The sequence below is a fragment of the Stigmatopora argus genome, unplaced genomic scaffold (assembly GCF_051989625.1).
Source record: "Stigmatopora argus isolate UIUO_Sarg unplaced genomic scaffold, RoL_Sarg_1.0 HiC_scaffold_72, whole genome shotgun sequence".
NCBI lineage: Eukaryota > Metazoa > Chordata > Actinopteri > Syngnathiformes > Syngnathidae > Stigmatopora > Stigmatopora argus.
The window spans coordinates 28807-48439 of NW_027520086.1; the positions used below are offsets into that span (position 1 = coordinate 28807).

At 44.7% G+C, this 19633-nt stretch overlaps 1 protein-coding gene and 1 non-coding gene across 2 annotated transcripts; one reads left to right on the top strand and one right to left on the bottom strand.

Moving 5' to 3' along the window:
- Positions 1-4057: 4057 nt before the first annotated feature.
- LOC144070420 (NADH-ubiquinone oxidoreductase chain 6-like) lies at positions 4058-13067 on the bottom strand. Its single transcript, XM_077594941.1, is given in 1 exon segment — positions 4058-13067. A coding segment is annotated over 1 exon segment (522 nt). The 5' UTR covers positions 12874-13067; the 3' UTR covers positions 4058-12351.
- Positions 13068-15543: 2476 nt separating this feature from the next.
- LOC144070430 (18S ribosomal RNA) lies at positions 15544-16487 on the top strand. Its single transcript, XR_013299286.1, has one exon. It is a non-coding gene; the product is annotated as an 18S ribosomal RNA (ribosomal RNA).
- The last annotated feature ends 3146 nt before the right edge of the window (positions 16488-19633 follow it).

The window sequence follows — 19633 nt, forward strand, 5'->3', positions numbered from 1 at the left end:
CGGGTCAGCCGTAAGAGCCAACCCTTGTCTGTGGCAAAAGACTGGGACGAACTCCGAGTAGAAGTGAAAGACTTATCGAACTTAGTTATAGCTGGTTGCCTGAGAAACGAATTTTAGTTCCCCCTAATTAATTTACCGCGCATCAACTTAGTAAAACACAGTAAGAACAGCAAAATAATTAGACTCATTCAAGAGGGGTACAGCCCTTTTGAAATAAGACACAACTTTTTAAGCAGGGTAAAGATCATAAAACTAAAGGGCTATACCCTAGTGGGCCTAAAAGCAGCCACCTATAAAGAAAGCGTTAAAGCTCAAGCATCTATAGACCCCCTTAGATTAGGATAATTAAACTAACCCCGCTAAACATATCAAGCCGCCCCTCCTCCAAGGAAGAGATTATGTTAATATGAGTAACAAGAGAGCCAGCCTCTCTCTAAGCACAAGTATAATTCGGAACGAACCCCTCACCGAAAAACAACGGACCCAATTCCAGAGGGCACTGTAAACAACAAACCAAGAAACCCCTACAATAAACCCCCGTTAACCCTACACTGGAGTGCTACCAAAGAAAGATATAAAGAGGAAGAAGGAACTCGGCAAAAATAAGAAGCCTCGCCTGTTTACCAAAAACATCGCCTCTTGCAAACTAAGAATAAGAGGTCCTGCCTGCCCTGTGACCCTGTGTTTAACGGCCGCGGTATTTTGACCGTGCGAAGGTAGCGTAATCACTTGTCTTTTAAATGAAGACCTGTATGAATGGCAAGACGAGGGCTTGACTGTCTCCTTCCTTTTATCAGTGAAATTGATCCCCCCGTGCAGAAGCGGGGCTAAAACCATAAGACGAGAAGACCCTATGGAGCTTTAAATACTTAAGCAATCCTTTGTTTAAACCCCGCTAATACCGGAGTAAACAATAAGGTAATTACTTAACTATTTTTGGTTGGGGCGACCGCGGGGAAAAAAGAAACCCCCGTAAAGATAGAGGTGAAACCTTAAAACTACGAACCACTGTTCTATGTAACAAAATCTTTGACCTATGATCCGGCAAAGCCGATCAACGGACCGAGTTACCCTAGGGATAACAGCGCAATCCCCTTTAAGAGTCCCTATCGACAAGGGGGTTTACGACCTCGATGTTGGATCAGGACATCCTAACGGTGTAGCCGCTGTTAAGGGTTCGTTTGTTCAACGATTAAAGTCCTACGTGATCTGAGTTCAGACCGGAGTAATCCAGGTCAGTTTCTATCTATGCAGCAGTCTACTCTAGTACGAAAGGACCGAGAAGAAAAGGCCCCTATTTAAAACACGCCTTACCCCTACTTAATGAAACCAACTAAAATCAAGCAAGAGGAGGCAGCCATCACCTGGAGAACTCAGTACGTTAAGGTGGCAGAGTAAGGCCATTGCTAAAGCTCTAAGCTCTTTCAACAGGGGTTCAAATCCCCTCCTTAACTATGATCAACTACTTAATCATCTATATTATCAACCCCTTAGCCTATATTGTCCCCGTTCTATTAGCAGTTGCCTTTCTAACCCTTATTGAACGCAAAGTCTTGGGGTACATACAATTCCGCAAAGGCCCAAACATTGTAGGACCCTACGGCCTCCTGCAACCCATCGCCGACGGGGTAAAACTCTTCATCAAAGAACCTGTACGACCCTCGACAGCCTCCCCCCTCTTATTCCTTACTGCTCCCGTATTAGCCCTTACCCTAGCACTAACTCTTTGAGCCCCTATACCTATGCCTCACCCTGTAACCAATGTTAACCTTACTATCTTATTCATCCTGGCTTTATCGAGCTTAGCAGTGTACTCAATTCTCGGGTCAGGGTGAGCCTCCAACTACGCCCTAATCGGAGCATTGCGGGCCGTCGCACAAACAATCTCTTACGAGGTAAGTCTAGGGCTAATCCTTCTGTCCCTAATTGTACTATCCGGGGACTTCACCCTACAGGCATTCGGGGTTACACAAGAGACCATATGACTCGCTCTCCCCGCTTGACCCTTAGCAGCTATATGGTACATCTCAACCCTAGCAGAAACAAACCGGGCCCCCTTTGATCTCACAGAGGGTGAGTCAGAACTGGTCTCTGGGTTTAATGTCGAATACGCAGCAGGACCATTTGCCTTATTTTTCTTAGCAGAGTACGCCAATATTCTTCTAATAAACACACTCTCCGCTGCCTTATTTTTAGGAGCATCCAACATACCCCTTCTCCCAGAATTAACCACCATCAACCTTATAATTAAAGCAACATTGCTCTCAGTTGTCTTTCTATGAGTGCGAGCTTCATACCCCCGCTTCCGCTACGATCAATTAATACACCTTATTTGAAAAAACTTCCTTCCCATGACCCTCGCTATAGTAATTTGACACCTTTCCCTGCCAATCTCTATAGCAGGACTACCTCCCCAGTTTTAAGGGGTTGTGCCTGAATAAAGGACCACTTTGATAGAGTGTACAATGGGGGTTAAAATCCCCCCAACTCCTAGGAAGTAGGGAATCGAACCCTTCTGAAGAGATCAAAACTCTTAGTGCCTCCACTACACCACTTCCTAGTAAAGTAAGCTAAAAAAGCTTTTGGGCCCATACCCCAAAAATGCAGGTTAAACCCCTTCCTTTACTAATGAACCCCACCGTGTTCACAATCCTCATCTTCAGCTTAGGTGTGGGCACGGCCCTTACATTCATAAGCTCCCACTGATTCATCGCATGGATGGGTCTAGAAATCAGCACATTAGCTATTATCCCGGTAATAGCCCAACACCGCCACCCTCGCTCAGTAGAAGCAACTACTAAGTACTTCCTGACGCAGGCAACCGCCGCCGCTATAATCTTGTTTGCCTGCTCTACTAACGCATGAATAACAGGACAATGGACTATTAACCAAATGTACCACCCCCTCCCTCTCACAATCATCATCTTGGCTGTTGCCTTTAAAATCGGATTGGCCCCCTTACACACTTGACTCCCTGAAGTCCTACAAGGGCTAGACCTAAGTACTGGAATAATCCTGTCCACCTGACAAAAACTCGCACCTTTCGCCCTTATTTCACAACTCCCCCCTCAAGTAATACCAGTCTTAACAGGGCTGGCTGTCTTATCAACTCTAGTGGGAGGGTGAGGGGGTCTAAACCAAACCCAACTACGCAAAATTCTTGCATACTCCTCCATCGCACACTTAGGCTGAATCACCCTTATTCTCCAATACTCCCAAACCCTAGCACTATTTGCCCTGATCACTTACATCTTTATAACCATTTCTGCCTTTGAACTCTTCAAAGTTAATAACTCCACATCTATTATTATATTAACAATCTCGTGGACAAAGTCCCCCGCATTAACTGCACTTACTCCTTTAATTATACTATCTTTGGCAGGGCTGCCCCCCATGACAGGGTTTGGTCCTAAATGATTAATTCTACAAGAACTCACTAAACAACAGCTAATCCCCATGGCAACACTAATAGCCCTCTCTGCTCTTTTAAGTCTTTTCTTCTACCTACGTGTTGCTCACTCCGTCTCACTCACCATGCACCCCAATAATATCATAGCTATATCAAAATGACCAAAAATTAAGGTTCGCATACCATTTACTTCAACCATAGCAATATCACTCTCCCTGTTGATACTCCCCCTCCTCCCAACCATCCTAACGTGACTAAACTAAGAGACTTAGGTTTAACTAGACCAAGGGCCTTCAAAGCCCTAAGCAGGGGTGAAAGACCCTTAGACTCTGTAAGACTTGCGAGAAATTAACTCACATCTCCTGTATGCAAAACAGATACTTTAATTAAGCTAAAGCCTTACTAGAAGGGAAGGCCTCGATCCTACAAAGTTTTAGTTAACAGCTAAACGCCCAAACCAGCGAGCATCCTTCTACCCCTCCCCCGCCTTTTCAAGGCTTAGAAGGCGGGGGAGGAGACCCCAGCGAAAGTTATTTCGCTCTTTAAGATTTGCAATCTTACGTGCAGAACACTTTGGGGCCTGGTAAGAAGGGGGCTCAAACCCCTGTGCATGGGATTACAATCCACCGCCTGCTCGGCCATCTTACCTGTGGCAATCACTCGATGATTCTTCTCAACAAACCATAAAGATATCGGCACCCTTTATTTAATTTTTGGTGCCTGAGCCGGAATGGTGGGCACTGCACTAAGCCTTCTCATCCGCGCGGAACTAAGTCAACCCGGGGCACTATTAGGGGATGATCAGATTTACAATGTGATCGTCACAGCTCATGCGTTCGTAATAATCTTTTTTATAGTAATACCAATTATAATCGGGGGCTTTGGCAACTGACTTATTCCTTTAATGATTGGGGCGCCTGATATGGCTTTCCCCCGTATGAACAACATAAGCTTCTGACTTCTACCCCCCTCATTCCTCCTGCTTTTAGCCTCATCTGGCGTAGAAGCAGGTGCTGGCACGGGGTGAACCGTTTACCCCCCTTTATCAAGCAATCTGGCTCATGCGGGAGCCTCCGTAGACCTAACAATTTTTTCCCTGCACCTGGCCGGTGTTTCATCTATCTTAGGCGCTATTAATTTTATCACCACAATTATTAACATAAAACCCCCTTCAACCTCACAATACCAAACACCCCTCTTCGTCTGAGCTGTACTAATCACAGCAGTTTTACTTCTCTTATCACTACCTGTCCTAGCAGCCGGTATCACTATACTCCTCACCGACCGTAACTTAAACACAACTTTCTTCGACCCTGCTGGAGGAGGAGACCCGATCCTTTATCAACACCTGTTCTGGTTCTTCGGGCACCCTGAAGTGTACATCCTAATCTTACCAGGCTTTGGGATGATCTCCCACATCGTCGCATACTACGCAGGTAAAAAAGAACCTTTCGGCTACATGGGCATAGTATGAGCAATAATAGCTATTGGCCTACTAGGATTTATCGTGTGGGCCCACCATATGTTCACAGTGGGAATGGATGTTGACACCCGCGCTTATTTCACCTCCGCAACAATAATTATCGCGATCCCCACTGGTGTAAAAGTGTTCAGCTGACTGGCCACTCTGCACGGGGGCGCTATTAAATGAGAAACCCCTCTCTTATGAGCCCTAGGGTTTATTTTCCTTTTTACAGTCGGGGGTTTAACAGGCATTGTACTAGCTAATTCTTCGCTTGACATTGTTCTTCATGACACCTATTATGTCGTAGCCCACTTCCACTATGTCTTGTCAATAGGAGCTGTATTTGCTATCATAGCAGGGTTTGTGCACTGATTCCCGCTATTCTCTGGCTATACTTTACATAGTACATGAACCAAAATCCACTTCGTAGTAATATTCGCAGGTGTAAATCTCACTTTCTTTCCTCAACACTTCTTAGGGCTTGCAGGAATACCTCGTCGATACTCCGACTACCCTGATGCCTACACCCTGTGGAACACAGTCTCGTCAATCGGTTCCCTTATCTCACTAATTGCAGTTATTATGTTCCTGTTCATCCTTTGAGAAGCATTTGCAACTAAACGAGAAATCCTCTCAGTAGAACTAGCCTCTATTAATGTAGAATGATCAAACGGCTGCCCACCACCTTACCACACATTTGAAGAGCCTGCTTATGTCAAAGTTCACTCAAATAAACCAGAAAGGAGGGAGTCGAACCCCCATGTGGCAGTTTCAAGCCGCCCGCATAACCACTCTGCCACTTTCTTAATGAGATGTTAGTAAAACATTACATTGCCTTGTCAAGACAAAATTGTGAGTTAAACCCTCGCACATCTTATTTATGGCCCACCCCTCTCAACTAGGTTTTCAAGACGCAGCCTCACCTGTTATAGAAGAATTACTCCATTTCCACGACCACGCCTTAATAATTGTCTTTCTTATCAGCACCCTCGTACTTTACATTATTGTTGCTATAATCACCACAAAGTTAACAAACAAATTTCTACTAGACTCCCAAGAAATTGAAATTATTTGAACAGTCCTTCCAGCAGTCATCCTTATCTTAATCGCATTACCCTCCTTACGCATTCTTTACTTAATAGATGAGATTAACGACCCACACCTGACAATTAAAGCGGTCGGCCACCAATGGTACTGAAGTTACGAATACACAGATTATGAAAACTTAAGCTTTGATTCATACATAGTACCTACCCGAGACCTCTCCCCCGGACAATTCCGGCTACTGGAAGCAGACCATCGTATAGTAATCCCTGTTGAATCCCCCATCCGAGTCCTAGTAACCGCAGAAGACGTACTTCACTCTTGAGCAGTGCCCTCTTTAGGTGTAAAAATGGACGCCGTACCAGGACGACTAAACCAAACAGCATTTATCACCTCCCGACCAGGAGTGTTTTACGGACAGTGTTCAGAAATCTGCGGTGCCAACCATAGTTTCATGCCCATCGTAGTAGAGGCTGTCCCCCTCCAATATTTTGAAAACTGATCCTCTCTTATACTTGAAGACGCCTCGCTAAGAAGCTAAATAGGGACTAGCATTAGCCTTTTAAGCTAAAGACTGGTGGCCCCCAACCACCCCTAGCGATATGCCTCAACTAAACCCCGGTCCTTGACTTATAATCCTTATCTTTTCTTGATTAGTTTTTTCAGCTGTAATTCCCCCTAAAATTATATCACACTTGTTCCCTAATGAGCCTAACCCAATAAATAACGAGGCCTCTAAAACAACTCCTTGGACCTGACGATGGCAGTAAGCTTTTTCGACCAATTCCTCAGCCCTGTCTTTTTGGGGACACCCTTAATTGTACTTGCTCAAATCCTCCCCTGGACCCTTTATCCTTCCGCCCCCTCCCGTTGACTCAACAATCGTCTGACCACCCTTCAAGGCTGGTTCATTAACCGCTTTACCCAACAACTCCTTCTACCCATCAACCCTGGAGGGCATAAATGGGCTTTAATATTCTCATCTTTAATAATCTTACTAGTTACAATTAATATGCTAGGACTGCTCCCATACACCTTTACCCCTACTACACAACTATCATTAAATATAGGCCTTGCTGTTCCCCTGTGAATAGCAACGGTAATTATTGGAATGCGTAACCAACCAACCCACTCATTAGGCCATCTTCTTCCTGAAGGGTCCCCCATTCTTCTGATCCCGGTACTAATTATCATTGAAACTATCAGTTTACTTATTCGACCTCTAGCCCTCGGAGTCCGACTTACCGCTAACCTAACTGCCGGACACCTTTTAATTCAACTAATCGCCACCGCAGGCTTCGTAGTGTTACCCTTAATACCCGTAGTAGCAATCTTAACTTACACTGTTCTTTTCCTTTTGACCTTGCTTGAAGTAGCAGTTGCTATAATCCAGGCATATGTGTTTGTCCTACTACTAAGCCTCTACTTACAAGAAAACGTTTAATGACCCACCAAGCACACGCATACCACATAGTAGACCCCAGCCCATGGCCTTTAACAGGCGCAATCGGAGCCCTCCTAATAACATCAGGTCTTGCAATCTGATTCCATTTTAACTCTACAGTCCTTATATCCTTAGGCCTCCTAATTCTTCTCCTTACCATACTTCAATGGTGGCGAGATATTATCCGGGAGGGAACTTTTCAAGGCCATCACACCCCTCCAGTACAAAAAGGCCTACGTTACGGCATAATCCTGTTTATCACCTCTGAAGTATTCTTCTTCCTAGGCTTCTTCTGAGCTTTCTACCACTCAAGCCTCGCTCCCACCCCTGAACTTGGGGGTTGTTGACCCCCCTCAGGTATTCTAACCTTAGATCCATTTGAGGTCCCACTACTAAACACAGCCGTTCTTCTAGCCTCGGGAGTAACTGTTACCTGAGCCCACCATAGTATTATAGAAGGTCAACGAAAACAAGCTAATCAATCCTTAACTTTAACCATTCTCCTGGGCTTTTACTTCACACTACTCCAAGCCCTAGAATACTACGAAGCCCCTTTCACGATTGCAGACGGCGTGTACGGCTCAACATTCTTCGTAGCCACAGGATTCCACGGCCTACATGTAATCATCGGCTCAACATTCCTCGCCATTTGCCTCATCCGTCAAGTCCAATTCCATTTCACATCTGAGCACCACTTCGGCTTTGAAGCCGCAGCTTGATACTGACATTTTGTGGACGTAGTGTGATTGTTCTTATATGTATCTATCTATTGATGAGGATCTTAATCTTTTTAGTATTAAACAGTATCAGTGACTTCCAATCACCCGGTCTTGGTTAGACCCCAAGAAAAGATAATGAACCTAATCCTTACAATTCTCTTAATTACAGGCTTACTCTCCACCATCCTAGCCTTAGTCTCTTTTTGACTCCCTCAAATAACCCCTGACTCAGACAAACTTTCCCCTTACGAATGCGGGTTTGATCCGTTAGGGTCAGCCCGACTGCCCTTTTCACTCCGATTCTTTTTAATCGCAATCCTATTCCTCTTGTTCGACTTAGAAATCGCCCTTCTCCTCCCCCTCCCTTGGGGGCTTCAAATAATATCCCCGTTACAGACTTTCTACTGAGCTACTGCAGTTCTGATCCTTTTAACCCTGGGCCTTGTGTACGAATGAACACAAGGGGGCCTAGAATGAGCTGAATAAGACGTTAGTTTAAAGAAAACATTTGATTTCGGCTCAAAAACCTGTGGTTAAACCCCACAACCTCTTTATGACCCCCGTTCATTTTGCTTCTTCCTCCGCTTTTATCCTAGGACTTATAGGGCTTGCACTCCACCGCTCACACCTTCTCTCAGCTCTACTCTGTTTAGAGGGAATGATACTATCTCTGTACATCACCCTTTCTTTATGAGCTCTGGAGTTTGGGTCAATTAATTTCTGCCCCTCCCCCATAATCTTACTGGCTTTTTCAGCATGTGAAGCAAGCACCGGATTAGCCCTCCTAGTAGCCACATCCCGAACCCACGGATCTGATCGCATACAATCACTTAACATATTACAATGCTAAAAATCCTACTACCAACGATTATGCTCACCCCTGCAGTATGGTTAACTAAACCAAAATGAGTGTGACCTTTAACCCTTACTAATAGCCTTATAATTGCTTTCGCAAGCCTTCACTGAATTATGTGAACAGCAGAAACTGGATGGTCCTCACTTAACACCTCCTTAGGCACAGACCCCTTATCGACCCCCTTATTAATTCTTTCATGCTGGTTACTACCCCTCATACTCTTGGCTAGCCAAAACCACTTAACCTTGTCCACACCAAACCAACAACGATTGTACATCACCCTTCTTATCTCACTGCAAATCTTTCTAATCGCAGCTTTTAGTGCCACAGAGTTAATTATGTTCTATGTTATGTTTGAAGCTACCTTAATCCCCACGCTTCTTATTATCACCCGCTGGGGTAATCAAGCTGAGCGACTAAACGCAGGAATTTACTTCCTTTTTTACACTCTCGCAGGGTCTCTGCCTCTACTAGTAGCTCTCCTTGTCCTACAAAATAAGGTAGGAACTTTATCCGTCATTATTTTACAACACTCAGACCAATTAATAACAACCTCCTACGCAAGCAAAATCTGGTGAGCTGCCTGCCTAACCGCATTCCTGGTAAAAATGCCTCTGTACGGATTACACCTGTGACTTCCCAAAGCCCACGTAGAAGCACCAATCGCCGGCTCAATGGTCTTAGCCGCAGTACTTCTAAAGCTAGGGGGATACGGGATAATCCGCCTTCTAGCTGTGCTGGAACCTTTAACAAAACAACTAAGCTACCCATTTCTTATTCTTGCCTTATGGGGCGTTGTAATAACAAGCTCCATCTGCTTACGACAAACAGACTTAAAGTCTCTCATCGCTTACTCCTCAGTAAGCCACATAGGACTTGTAACAGCAGCAATTCTAATCCAAACGCCTTGAGGACTAACAGGGGCCACTGTTCTTATAATTGCCCACGGCTTAACCTCTTCCGCTCTCTTCTGCCTAGCTAATATAAACTATGAACGGACCCACAGCCGAACTATGATTCTCGCCCGAGGATTACAAGTCGCACTGCCATTAATAGCAACCTGGTGGTTCATTACCACTTTGGCTAATTTAGCTCTGCCTCCCCTACCCAATCTCATAGGGGAACTAATCATCATCTCATCACTCTACAACTGATCCCCCTTAACCATCACACTCACAGCAACAGGAGTTTTAATGACCGCGGCATATTCCTTGTATCTGTATATTACAACTCAACGAGGCCCACTAACCCACCATCTAGCCCAACTTCAACCTTCACATACCCGAGAACACTTAGTAATAGCACTTCATCTTCTACCCTTATTAATGATTATTTTTAAACCAGAGATTATCTGAGCTTGAACATTCTGCAGGTATAGTTTAACTAAAAACGTCAGATTGTGATTCTAAAGACAAGAGTTAAAATCTCTTTACCCGCCGAGAGGGGTCAGACTACAACGTAAAACTGCTAACTTTCGCCTCCTTGGTTCAATTCCAGGGCCCTTTCAACGCTCCTGAAGGATAACAGCTCATCCGTTGGTCTTAGAAACCAAAAACCCTTGGTGCAAATCCAAGCAGAAGCTATGCACCTTAACACTTTGGCTACAACTTCAGCCTTACTAATTATTTTTGCCCTGCTAATCACCCCCGTAATAACTTCATTAACCCCTAAAACATTACACGCCTCTTGACCTTTAACGGACGTAAAGGCTGCTGTAAAACTAGCATTCATCGTAAGCCTCCTCCCATTATTTATTTTTCTAAACGACGGGGTAGAAACTATTCTTACCACATTCTCTTGAATGAACATCTCAACATTCGACCTAAACCTAAGCTTTAAATTTGACCTTTACTCCATTATCTTTACCCCTGTCGCACTCTATGTTACGTGGTCTATTCTAGAGTTCGCCTCCTGATATATGCACTCAGACCCCCAAATACCCCGATTTTTCAAATACTTGCTGATATTCCTAATCGCAATAGTAATCCTAGTGACAGCTAACAATATATTTCAGCTGTTTATCGGCTGGGAGGGGGTCGGCATTATGTCTTTCCTCTTGATCGGGTGGTGATTCGGCCGGGCCGACGCAAATAATGCAGCTTTACAAGCAGTCCTGTACAACCGGGTTGGAGACGTCGGGCTAATCCTAGCCATGGCATGAATTGCCTTCAATCTTAACTCCTGGGAAATACAACAAATGTTTACCCTAGCTAAAGATAAAGACATAACCGTTCCCCTCATCGGTTTAATCGTAGCAGCAACCGGAAAATCAGCACAATTCGGACTTCACCCATGACTTCCGTCAGCTATAGAAGGACCAACCCCTGTCTCCGCATTACTCCACTCAAGCACCATAGTTGTTGCAGGAATTTTCTTGCTAATCCGAATCAGCCCCATAATGGAGAATAACCAATTGGCCCTAACAACCTGCCTATGTCTAGGAGCCTTAACCACCCTATTTACAGCAATCTGTGCCTTAACACAAAATGATATCAAAAAAATCATTGCTTTCTCAACCTCCAGTCAACTAGGCCTAATAATAGTAACAATCGGGCTTAACCAGCCCCAATTAGCCTTCCTTCATATCTGCACACATGCTTTTTTCAAAGCAATATTGTTCTTATGCTCTGGCTCAATTATCCATAGTTTAAACGACGAACAAGATATCCGCAAAATAGGCGGACTACACCACCTAGCCCCGTTTACATCATCTTCAGTAACTCTAGGCAGCCTCGCACTAACAGGCACTCCTTTTTTAGCCGGGTTCTTCTCCAAAGACGCTATTATTGAGGCTATGAACACCTCCTACCTAAACGCCTGAGCCCTAACACTTACAATTATCGCCACTTCATTCACAGCAGTCTACAGCCTTCGGGTCGTCTTCTTCGTAGTTATGGGTCACCCACGCTTCAACGCACTTTCGCCCATTAATGAAAACTCAACAAAACTAATAAACCCTATTAAACGTCTAGCCTGAGGAAGTATCGTAGCAGGGCTTATTATCGCATCAAACATAACCCCCTTAAAATCCCCAGTTATAACCATACCCATTTTATTAAAACTCGCCGCCCTAACAGTCACCATTGTGGGCCTTCTTACAGCACTAGAACTAGCCTTAATCACCACTAAACAATTAACCTACACCCCTAAAATCGCCCCCTTCACCTTCTCCACTATGCTAGGCTTTTTCCCATCCATTACTCACCGCCTCTCAACTGTTACGCCCCTCTCAGCCGGCCAACAAATCGCATCACAAAACATTGATCTTAGCTGGATAGAAAAAATTGGGCCAAAAGCCGTCGCCACAATAAACAACCCCCTAATCACCACTTCAAGTAACGCCCAAAAAGGCGCTATTAAAACCTTTTTAGGCCTTTATGTCTTAACCCTTATATTAGCCTCTTCAACCCTTGTCTAAACAACACGTAAAGCCCCTCGACCAAGCCCGCGAGTCAGCTCCAACACCACAAACAAAGTTAAAAGTAATACCCACGCCCCAATAATAAGTATAGCCCCTCCGGGGCCATACATTACACCCACCCCCAACATATCCCCCCGAAAAACAGAAAATTCGTATAACTCATCTGAGGGAACTCAAGAATACTTAGACCACTTATCAGCAAATAAACCTATCACGAAAACCACCCCTAAAGAGTAGCCGCACGAATAAAAAACAACCGACTCACTAACCCAGCTCTCAGGGTACGGCTCGGCAGCCAAGGCTGCTGAGTATGCAAAAACTACAAGCATGCCACCTAAATAAATTAAGAATAAGATTAAGGATAGAAACGGCCCCCCATGACTAATCATCATTCCACAGCCTACCCCTGACACAATAACTAACCCCAACGCAGCAAAATAAGGGGACGGGTTTGATGCCACAGCAATAACCCCCACAACCAACCCAATAAGCAAAAACAGCATAAAATAAATCATAATTCTTACTAGGATTTTAACCAAGACCAATGATATGAAAAACCACCGTTGTAACTCAACTATAAGAACATTAATGACAAACCTTAGCAGGACTCACCCTGCACTAAAAATCGCTAACAATACCTAAACTGACCCCCCCCCTTTTTTTACTCATATAGACTCTAGCAAGGAAAAAGGGGGGGGGAAGAGTGTCGGGGGGGGGGGGGGGGGGGGGGGGGGGGGGGGGGGGGGGGGGGGGGGGGGGGGGGTAATATTAACTATGCCCCCCTTTTTTTCGCCCAAGAACTGAATAAACAAAAACAATGTGCGATAGCATAACAACTCTTGTTAAAATTCGAGCCAGTGGTAATGATATAAACCCCGTCCCCCCATATAAACCTACTCTAGCAACATTAATGGCAAACCTTCGCAAAACTCACCCCTTACTAAAAATCGCTAACAACGCCTTAGTTGATTTACCAGCCCCCTCTAATATCTCAATTTGATGAAATTTCGGGTCATTACTAGGCTTATGTTTAGGCACACAAATCTTAACAGGCTTGTTTTTAGCCATACATTACACTTCTGACATCGCTACAGCCTTCTCATCAGTAGCCCACATCTGCCGCGACGTAAACTACGGGTGACTAATCCGTAATATACACGCAAACGGAGCATCTTTCTTTTTCATCTGTATCTACCTTCACATCGCCCGAGGACTTTACTACGGCTCCTTCTTATTTAAAGAAACTTGGAATGTGGGGGTCATCCTACTCATTCTGGTCATGGCCACCGCATTTGTGGGCTACGTCCTACCATGAGGACAAATATCATTTTGAGGCGCTACGGTCATCACTAACCTTATGTCAGCAGCACCCTACATCGGCAACGACCTAGTTCAATGGTTGTGGGGAGGCTTCTCAGTGGACAACGCCACATTAACACGCTTCTTCGCTTTCCACTTTCTGCTACCTTTTATTGTAGCAGCAGCCACAGTTGTGCACCTCCTATTCTTACACGAAACAGGCTCTAACAACCCCGCTGGCCTCAACTCGGACGCAGATAAAGTCTCATTCCACCCCTACTTCTCTTATAAAGATCTCCTGGGCTTCGCTGCACTACTAATCGCTTTAACACTCCTAGCCCTATTCGCACCAAACCTTTTGGGGGACCCTGATAACTTCACCCCCGCTAACCCCCTGGTCACCCCTCCCCACATCAAACCAGAGTGGTACTTTTTATTCGCTTACGCCATTCTACGGTCAATCCCTAACAAATTAGGGGGAGTACTAGCCCTGCTCTCATCTATCCTAGTCCTGGTCGTTGTCCCGATCCTCCACACATCAAAACAACGAGGCCTGATATTCCGCCCTCTGGGTCAATTTATCTTTTGGACCTTGATTGCCGACATACTAATTCTTACATGAATTGGAGGTATGCCAGTAGAACCCCCCTATATTCTCATCGGACAAGCAGCTTCCATTATTTATTTTACAATCTTCCTGGTCCTTATCCCGTCAGCCGGATGAACAGAGAACAAAATGTTAAAATGAGCCTGCACTAGTAGCTCAGTATAGAGCGCCGGTCTTGTAAACCGGAGGCCGGAGGTTAAAATCCTCCCTCCTGCTCAGAAGAGGGAGACTCAAACTCCCGCCGCCGGCCCCCAAAGCCGCAGTTCTTGCACTAAACTATCTTCTGCAGTGCATATATGGTATATGCATATTATGCTTTTAATAAATTATGTGTGGTTATTTAGGACTAACATGTATTATCACCACAATCTTATATTAAGCACAGAACACAACATAATTACTAAGGTAGATTAAAAACACATCAATAAGTAGAGTTAACGAATATTCAGACCAGGCGAAATTTAAGACCTAACTCAAACCTCATAGGTTAAGTTATACCAGGACCCAACTAATAGACAAATACACAATTTTAATGTAGTAAGAGCCTACCAACAAGTCCATTCCTTAAGGCCAACGGTTCTTGATGGTCAGGAACACTGATCGAAGGGTGGTTACCCGGGGGGTGAGTTATTCCTGGCATCTCCTCCTACTTCAGGTCCATGAATTGATTAATACTCACACTTTCATCGACGCTTACATCCGCTAATGGTGTACCACAATTGACTCGTTACCCACCTAGCCGGGCGTTCTCTCCACGGGGGCCTGGGGTCTCCTTTTTTTTTTTCCTTTCACCTTGCATTTCAGAGTGCGCACGGTATTAGCTGACAAGGGTGTACATTTTTCTTGTCTACGTATATCGTATGTAAAGTTGGAAAGACATTCCACATGAATCGCATTGATCTATTCCTAGAGCATAAGGTACAGTATCCCGTTTTATTCAAACGAAGATTTTCTAAGATCACCCCTTTCCCATAGTTTTTGAGGGTCAAACCCCCCTTACCCCCCTTACTCCTGGGATGACTAATACTCCTGCAAACCCCCCGGAAACAGGCACATCAAGGCGTAAGTTACCCTAAAAATAGGGTTACCCGGTTATTTGGAAACAAACACATTTAATAAAATATTATGCAAAATGATTTTTTTTTCCATATTTTAGTATTCACAAAATAAAAAATCAAAAACTACACAAATCAAAAATATTATAGTATTGCATTTGTAGCTTAACTCTAAAGCATGACACTGAAGATGTCAAAATGGGCCCTAGAAATCTCCAAAGGCATAAAGGTTTGGTCCTAACTTTTCTGTCTCCTATAACTATACTTACACATGCAAGTATCCGCGCCCCCGTGAGAATGCCCGCCGATCTCTTGTGAGACCGCGGAGCCGGTATCAGGCACACTTCGATAGCCCATGACACCTTGCTCAGCCACCCCCTTAAGGGATTTCAGCAGTGATAAACATTAAGCCATAAGTGAAAACTTGACTTAGTTAAAGTTAAGAGGGCCGGTAAAACTCGTGCCAGCCACCGCGGTTATACGAGAGGCCCGAGCCGACAGGACCCGGCATAAAGAGTGGTTAAGACCCCCCCCCTTTTTTTTAAAGCTAAACACCCTCCCAGCTCTTATACGCGCCCGAGGGAAGGAAGACCTAGTACGAAAGTGGCTTTAAATACCTGAACCCACGAAAGCTAAGGAACAAACTGGGATTAGATACCCCATTATGCATAGCCGTAAACATTGATTCACCACTTATTAATTATCCGCCTGGGAACTACTAGCGTAAGCTTAAAACCCAAAGGACTTGGCGGTGCCTTAGACCCACCTAGAGGAGCCTGTTCTATAACTGATACCCCCCGCTTAACCTCACCCCTTTTTGCCATCCCCGCCTATATACCGCCGTCGTCAGCTCACCCTTTGAAGGATGTCTAGTGAGCAAGATTGGTACAACCTAAAACGTCAGGTCGAGGTGTAGTGTATAAAGGGGGAAGTAATGGGCTACATTCGCTTAACACCGAATACGGAAGATTGATTGAAACAACACTCCAAAGGAGGATTTAGCAGTAAGATGGAACTAGAGAGTCCAACTGAAACTGGCCCTGAGGCGCGCACACACCGCCCGTCACTCTCCCCCAATACAAAACTAAGTTAAATAAAACAATAAATAAACAAAGGGGAGGCAAGTCGTAACATGGTAAGTGTACCGGAAGGTGCACTTGGAACACAGAGTATAGCTAAATTAGTAAAGCATCTCACTTACACCGAGAAGTCGCCCATGCAAATTGGACTACCCTGAACCGTAAAACTAGCCCCACTTTTCTAAAACCAAAATAACTATATTTATAACCCCAAAGACCCCCCTTTATCCCCCCTCTAAACAAACCATTTTTCCAACTTAGTATGGGAGACAGAAAAGAAAATAAGGAGCTATAACAAAAGTACCGTAAGGGAAGGATGAAAGAGAAATGAAAAACTCAATAAGAAATAAAAAGCAGAGATTGATCCTCGTACCTTTTGCATCATGATTTAACAAGAATTAAGCAAGCAAAGAGAACTTAAGTTTGCCCTCCCGAAACTAAGTGAGCTACTCCGGGTCAGCCGTAAGAGCCAACCCTTGTCTGTGGCAAAAGACTGGGACGAACTCCGAGTAGAAGTGAAAGACTTATCGAACTTAGTTATAGCTGGTTGCCTGAGAAACGAATTTTAGTTCCCCCTAATTAATTTACCGCGCATCAACTTAGTAAAACACAGTAAGAACAGCAAAATAATTAGACTCATTCAAGAGGGGTACAGCCCTTTTGAAATAAGACACAACTTTTTAAGCAGGGTAAAGATCATAAAACTAAAGGGCTATACCCTAGTGGGCCTAAAAGCAGCCACCTATAAAGAAAGCGTTAAAGCTCAAGCATCTATAGACCCCCTTAGATTAGGATAATTAAACTAACCCCGCTAAACATATCAAGCCGCCCCTCCTCCAAGGAAGAGATTATGTTAATATGAGTAACAAGAGAGCCAGCCTCTCTCTAAGCACAAGTATAATTCGGAACGAACCCCTCACCGAAAAACAACGGACCCAATTCCAGAGGGCACTGTAAACAACAAACCAAGAAACCCCTACAATAAACCCCCGTTAACCCTACACTGGAGTGCTACCAAAGAAAGATATAAAGAGGAAGAAGGAACTCGGCAAAAATAAGAAGCCTCGCCTGTTTACCAAAAACATCGCCTCTTGCAAACTAAGAATAAGAGGTCCTGCCTGCCCTGTGACCCTGTGTTTAACGGCCGCGGTATTTTGACCGTGCGAAGGTAGCGTAATCACTTGTCTTTTAAATGAAGACCTGTATGAATGGCAAGACGAGGGCTTGACTGTCTCCTTCCTTTTATCAGTGAAATTGATCCCCCCGTGCAGAAGCGGGGCTAAAACCATAAGACGAGAAGACCCTATGGAGCTTTAAATACTTAAGCAATCCTTTGTTTAAACCCCGCTAATACCGGAGTAAACAATAAGGTAATTACTTAACTATTTTTGGTTGGGGCGACCGCGGGGAAAAAAGAAACCCCCGTAAAGATAGAGGTGAAACCTTAAAACTACGAACCACTGTTCTATGTAACAAAATCTTTGACCTATGATCCGGCAAAGCCGATCAACGGACCGAGTTACCCTAGGGATAACAGCGCAATCCCCTTTAAGAGTCCCTATCGACAAGGGGGTTTACGACCTCGATGTTGGATCAGGACATCCTAACGGTGTAGCCGCTGTTAAGGGTTCGTTTGTTCAACGATTAAAGTCCTACGTGATCTGAGTTCAGACCGGAGTAATCCAGGTCAGTTTCTATCTATGCAGCAGTCTACTCTAGTACGAAAGGACCGAGAAGAAAAGGCCCCTATTTAAAACACGCCTTACCCCTACTTAATGAAACCAACTAAAATCAAGCAAGAGGAGGCAGCCATCACCTGGAGAACTCAGTACGTTAAGGTGGCAGAGTAAGGCCATTGCTAAAGCTCTAAGCTCTTTCAACAGGGGTTCAAATCCCCTCCTTAACTATGATCAACTACTTAATCATCTATATTATCAACCCCTTAGCCTATATTGTCCCCGTTCTATTAGCAGTTGCCTTTCTAACCCTTATTGAACGCAAAGTCTTGGGGTACATACAATTCCGCAAAGGCCCAAACATTGTAGGACCCTACGGCCTCCTGCAACCCATCGCCGACGGGGTAAAACTCTTCATCAAAGAACCTGTACGACCCTCGACAGCCTCCCCCCTCTTATTCCTTACTGCTCCCGTATTAGCCCTTACCCTAGCACTAACTCTTTGAGCCCCTATACCTATGCCTCACCCTGTAACCAATGTTAACCTTACTATCTTATTCATCCTGGCTTTATCGAGCTTAGCAGTGTACTCAATTCTCGGGTCAGGGTGAGCCTCCAACTCAAAATACGCCCTAATCGGAGCATTGCGGGCCGTCGCACAAACAATCTCTTACGAGGTAAGTCTAGGGCTAATCCTTCTGTCCCTAATTGTACTATCCGGGGACTTCACCCTACAGGCATTCGGGGTTACACAAGAGACCATATGACTCGCTCTCCCCGCTTGACCCTTAGCAGCTATATGGTACATCTCAACCCTAGCAGAAACAAACCGGGCCCCCTTTGATCTCACAGAGGGTGAGTCAGAACTGGTCTCTGGGTTTAATGTCGAATACGCAGCAGGACCATTTGCCTTATTTTTCTTAGCAGAGTACGCCAATATTCTTCTAATAAACACACTCTCCGCTGCCTTATTTTTAGGAGCATCCAACATACCCCTTCTCCCAGAATTAACCACCATCAACCTTATAATTAAAGCAACATTGCTCTCAGTTGTCTTTCTATGAGTGCGAGCTTCATACCCCCGCTTCCGCTACGATCAATTAATACACCTTATTTGAAAAAACTTCCTTCCCATGACCCTCGCTATAGTAATTTGACACCTTTCCCTGCCAATCTCTATAGCAGGACTACCTCCCCAGTTTTAAGGGGTTGTGCCTGAATAAAGGACCACTTTGATAGAGTGTACAATGGGGGTTAAAATCCCCCCAACTCCTAGGAAGTAGGGAATCGAACCCTTCTGAAGAGATCAAAACTCTTAGTGCCTCCACTACACCACTTCCTAGTAAAGTAAGCTAAAAAAGCTTTTGGGCCCATACCCCAAAAATGCAGGTTAAACCCCTTCCTTTACTAATGAACCCCACCGTGTTCACAATCCTCATCTTCAGCTTAGGTGTGGGCACGGCCCTTACATTCATAAGCTCCCACTGATTCATCGCATGGATGGGTCTAGAAATCAGCACATTAGCTATTATCCCGGTAATAGCCCAACACCGCCACCC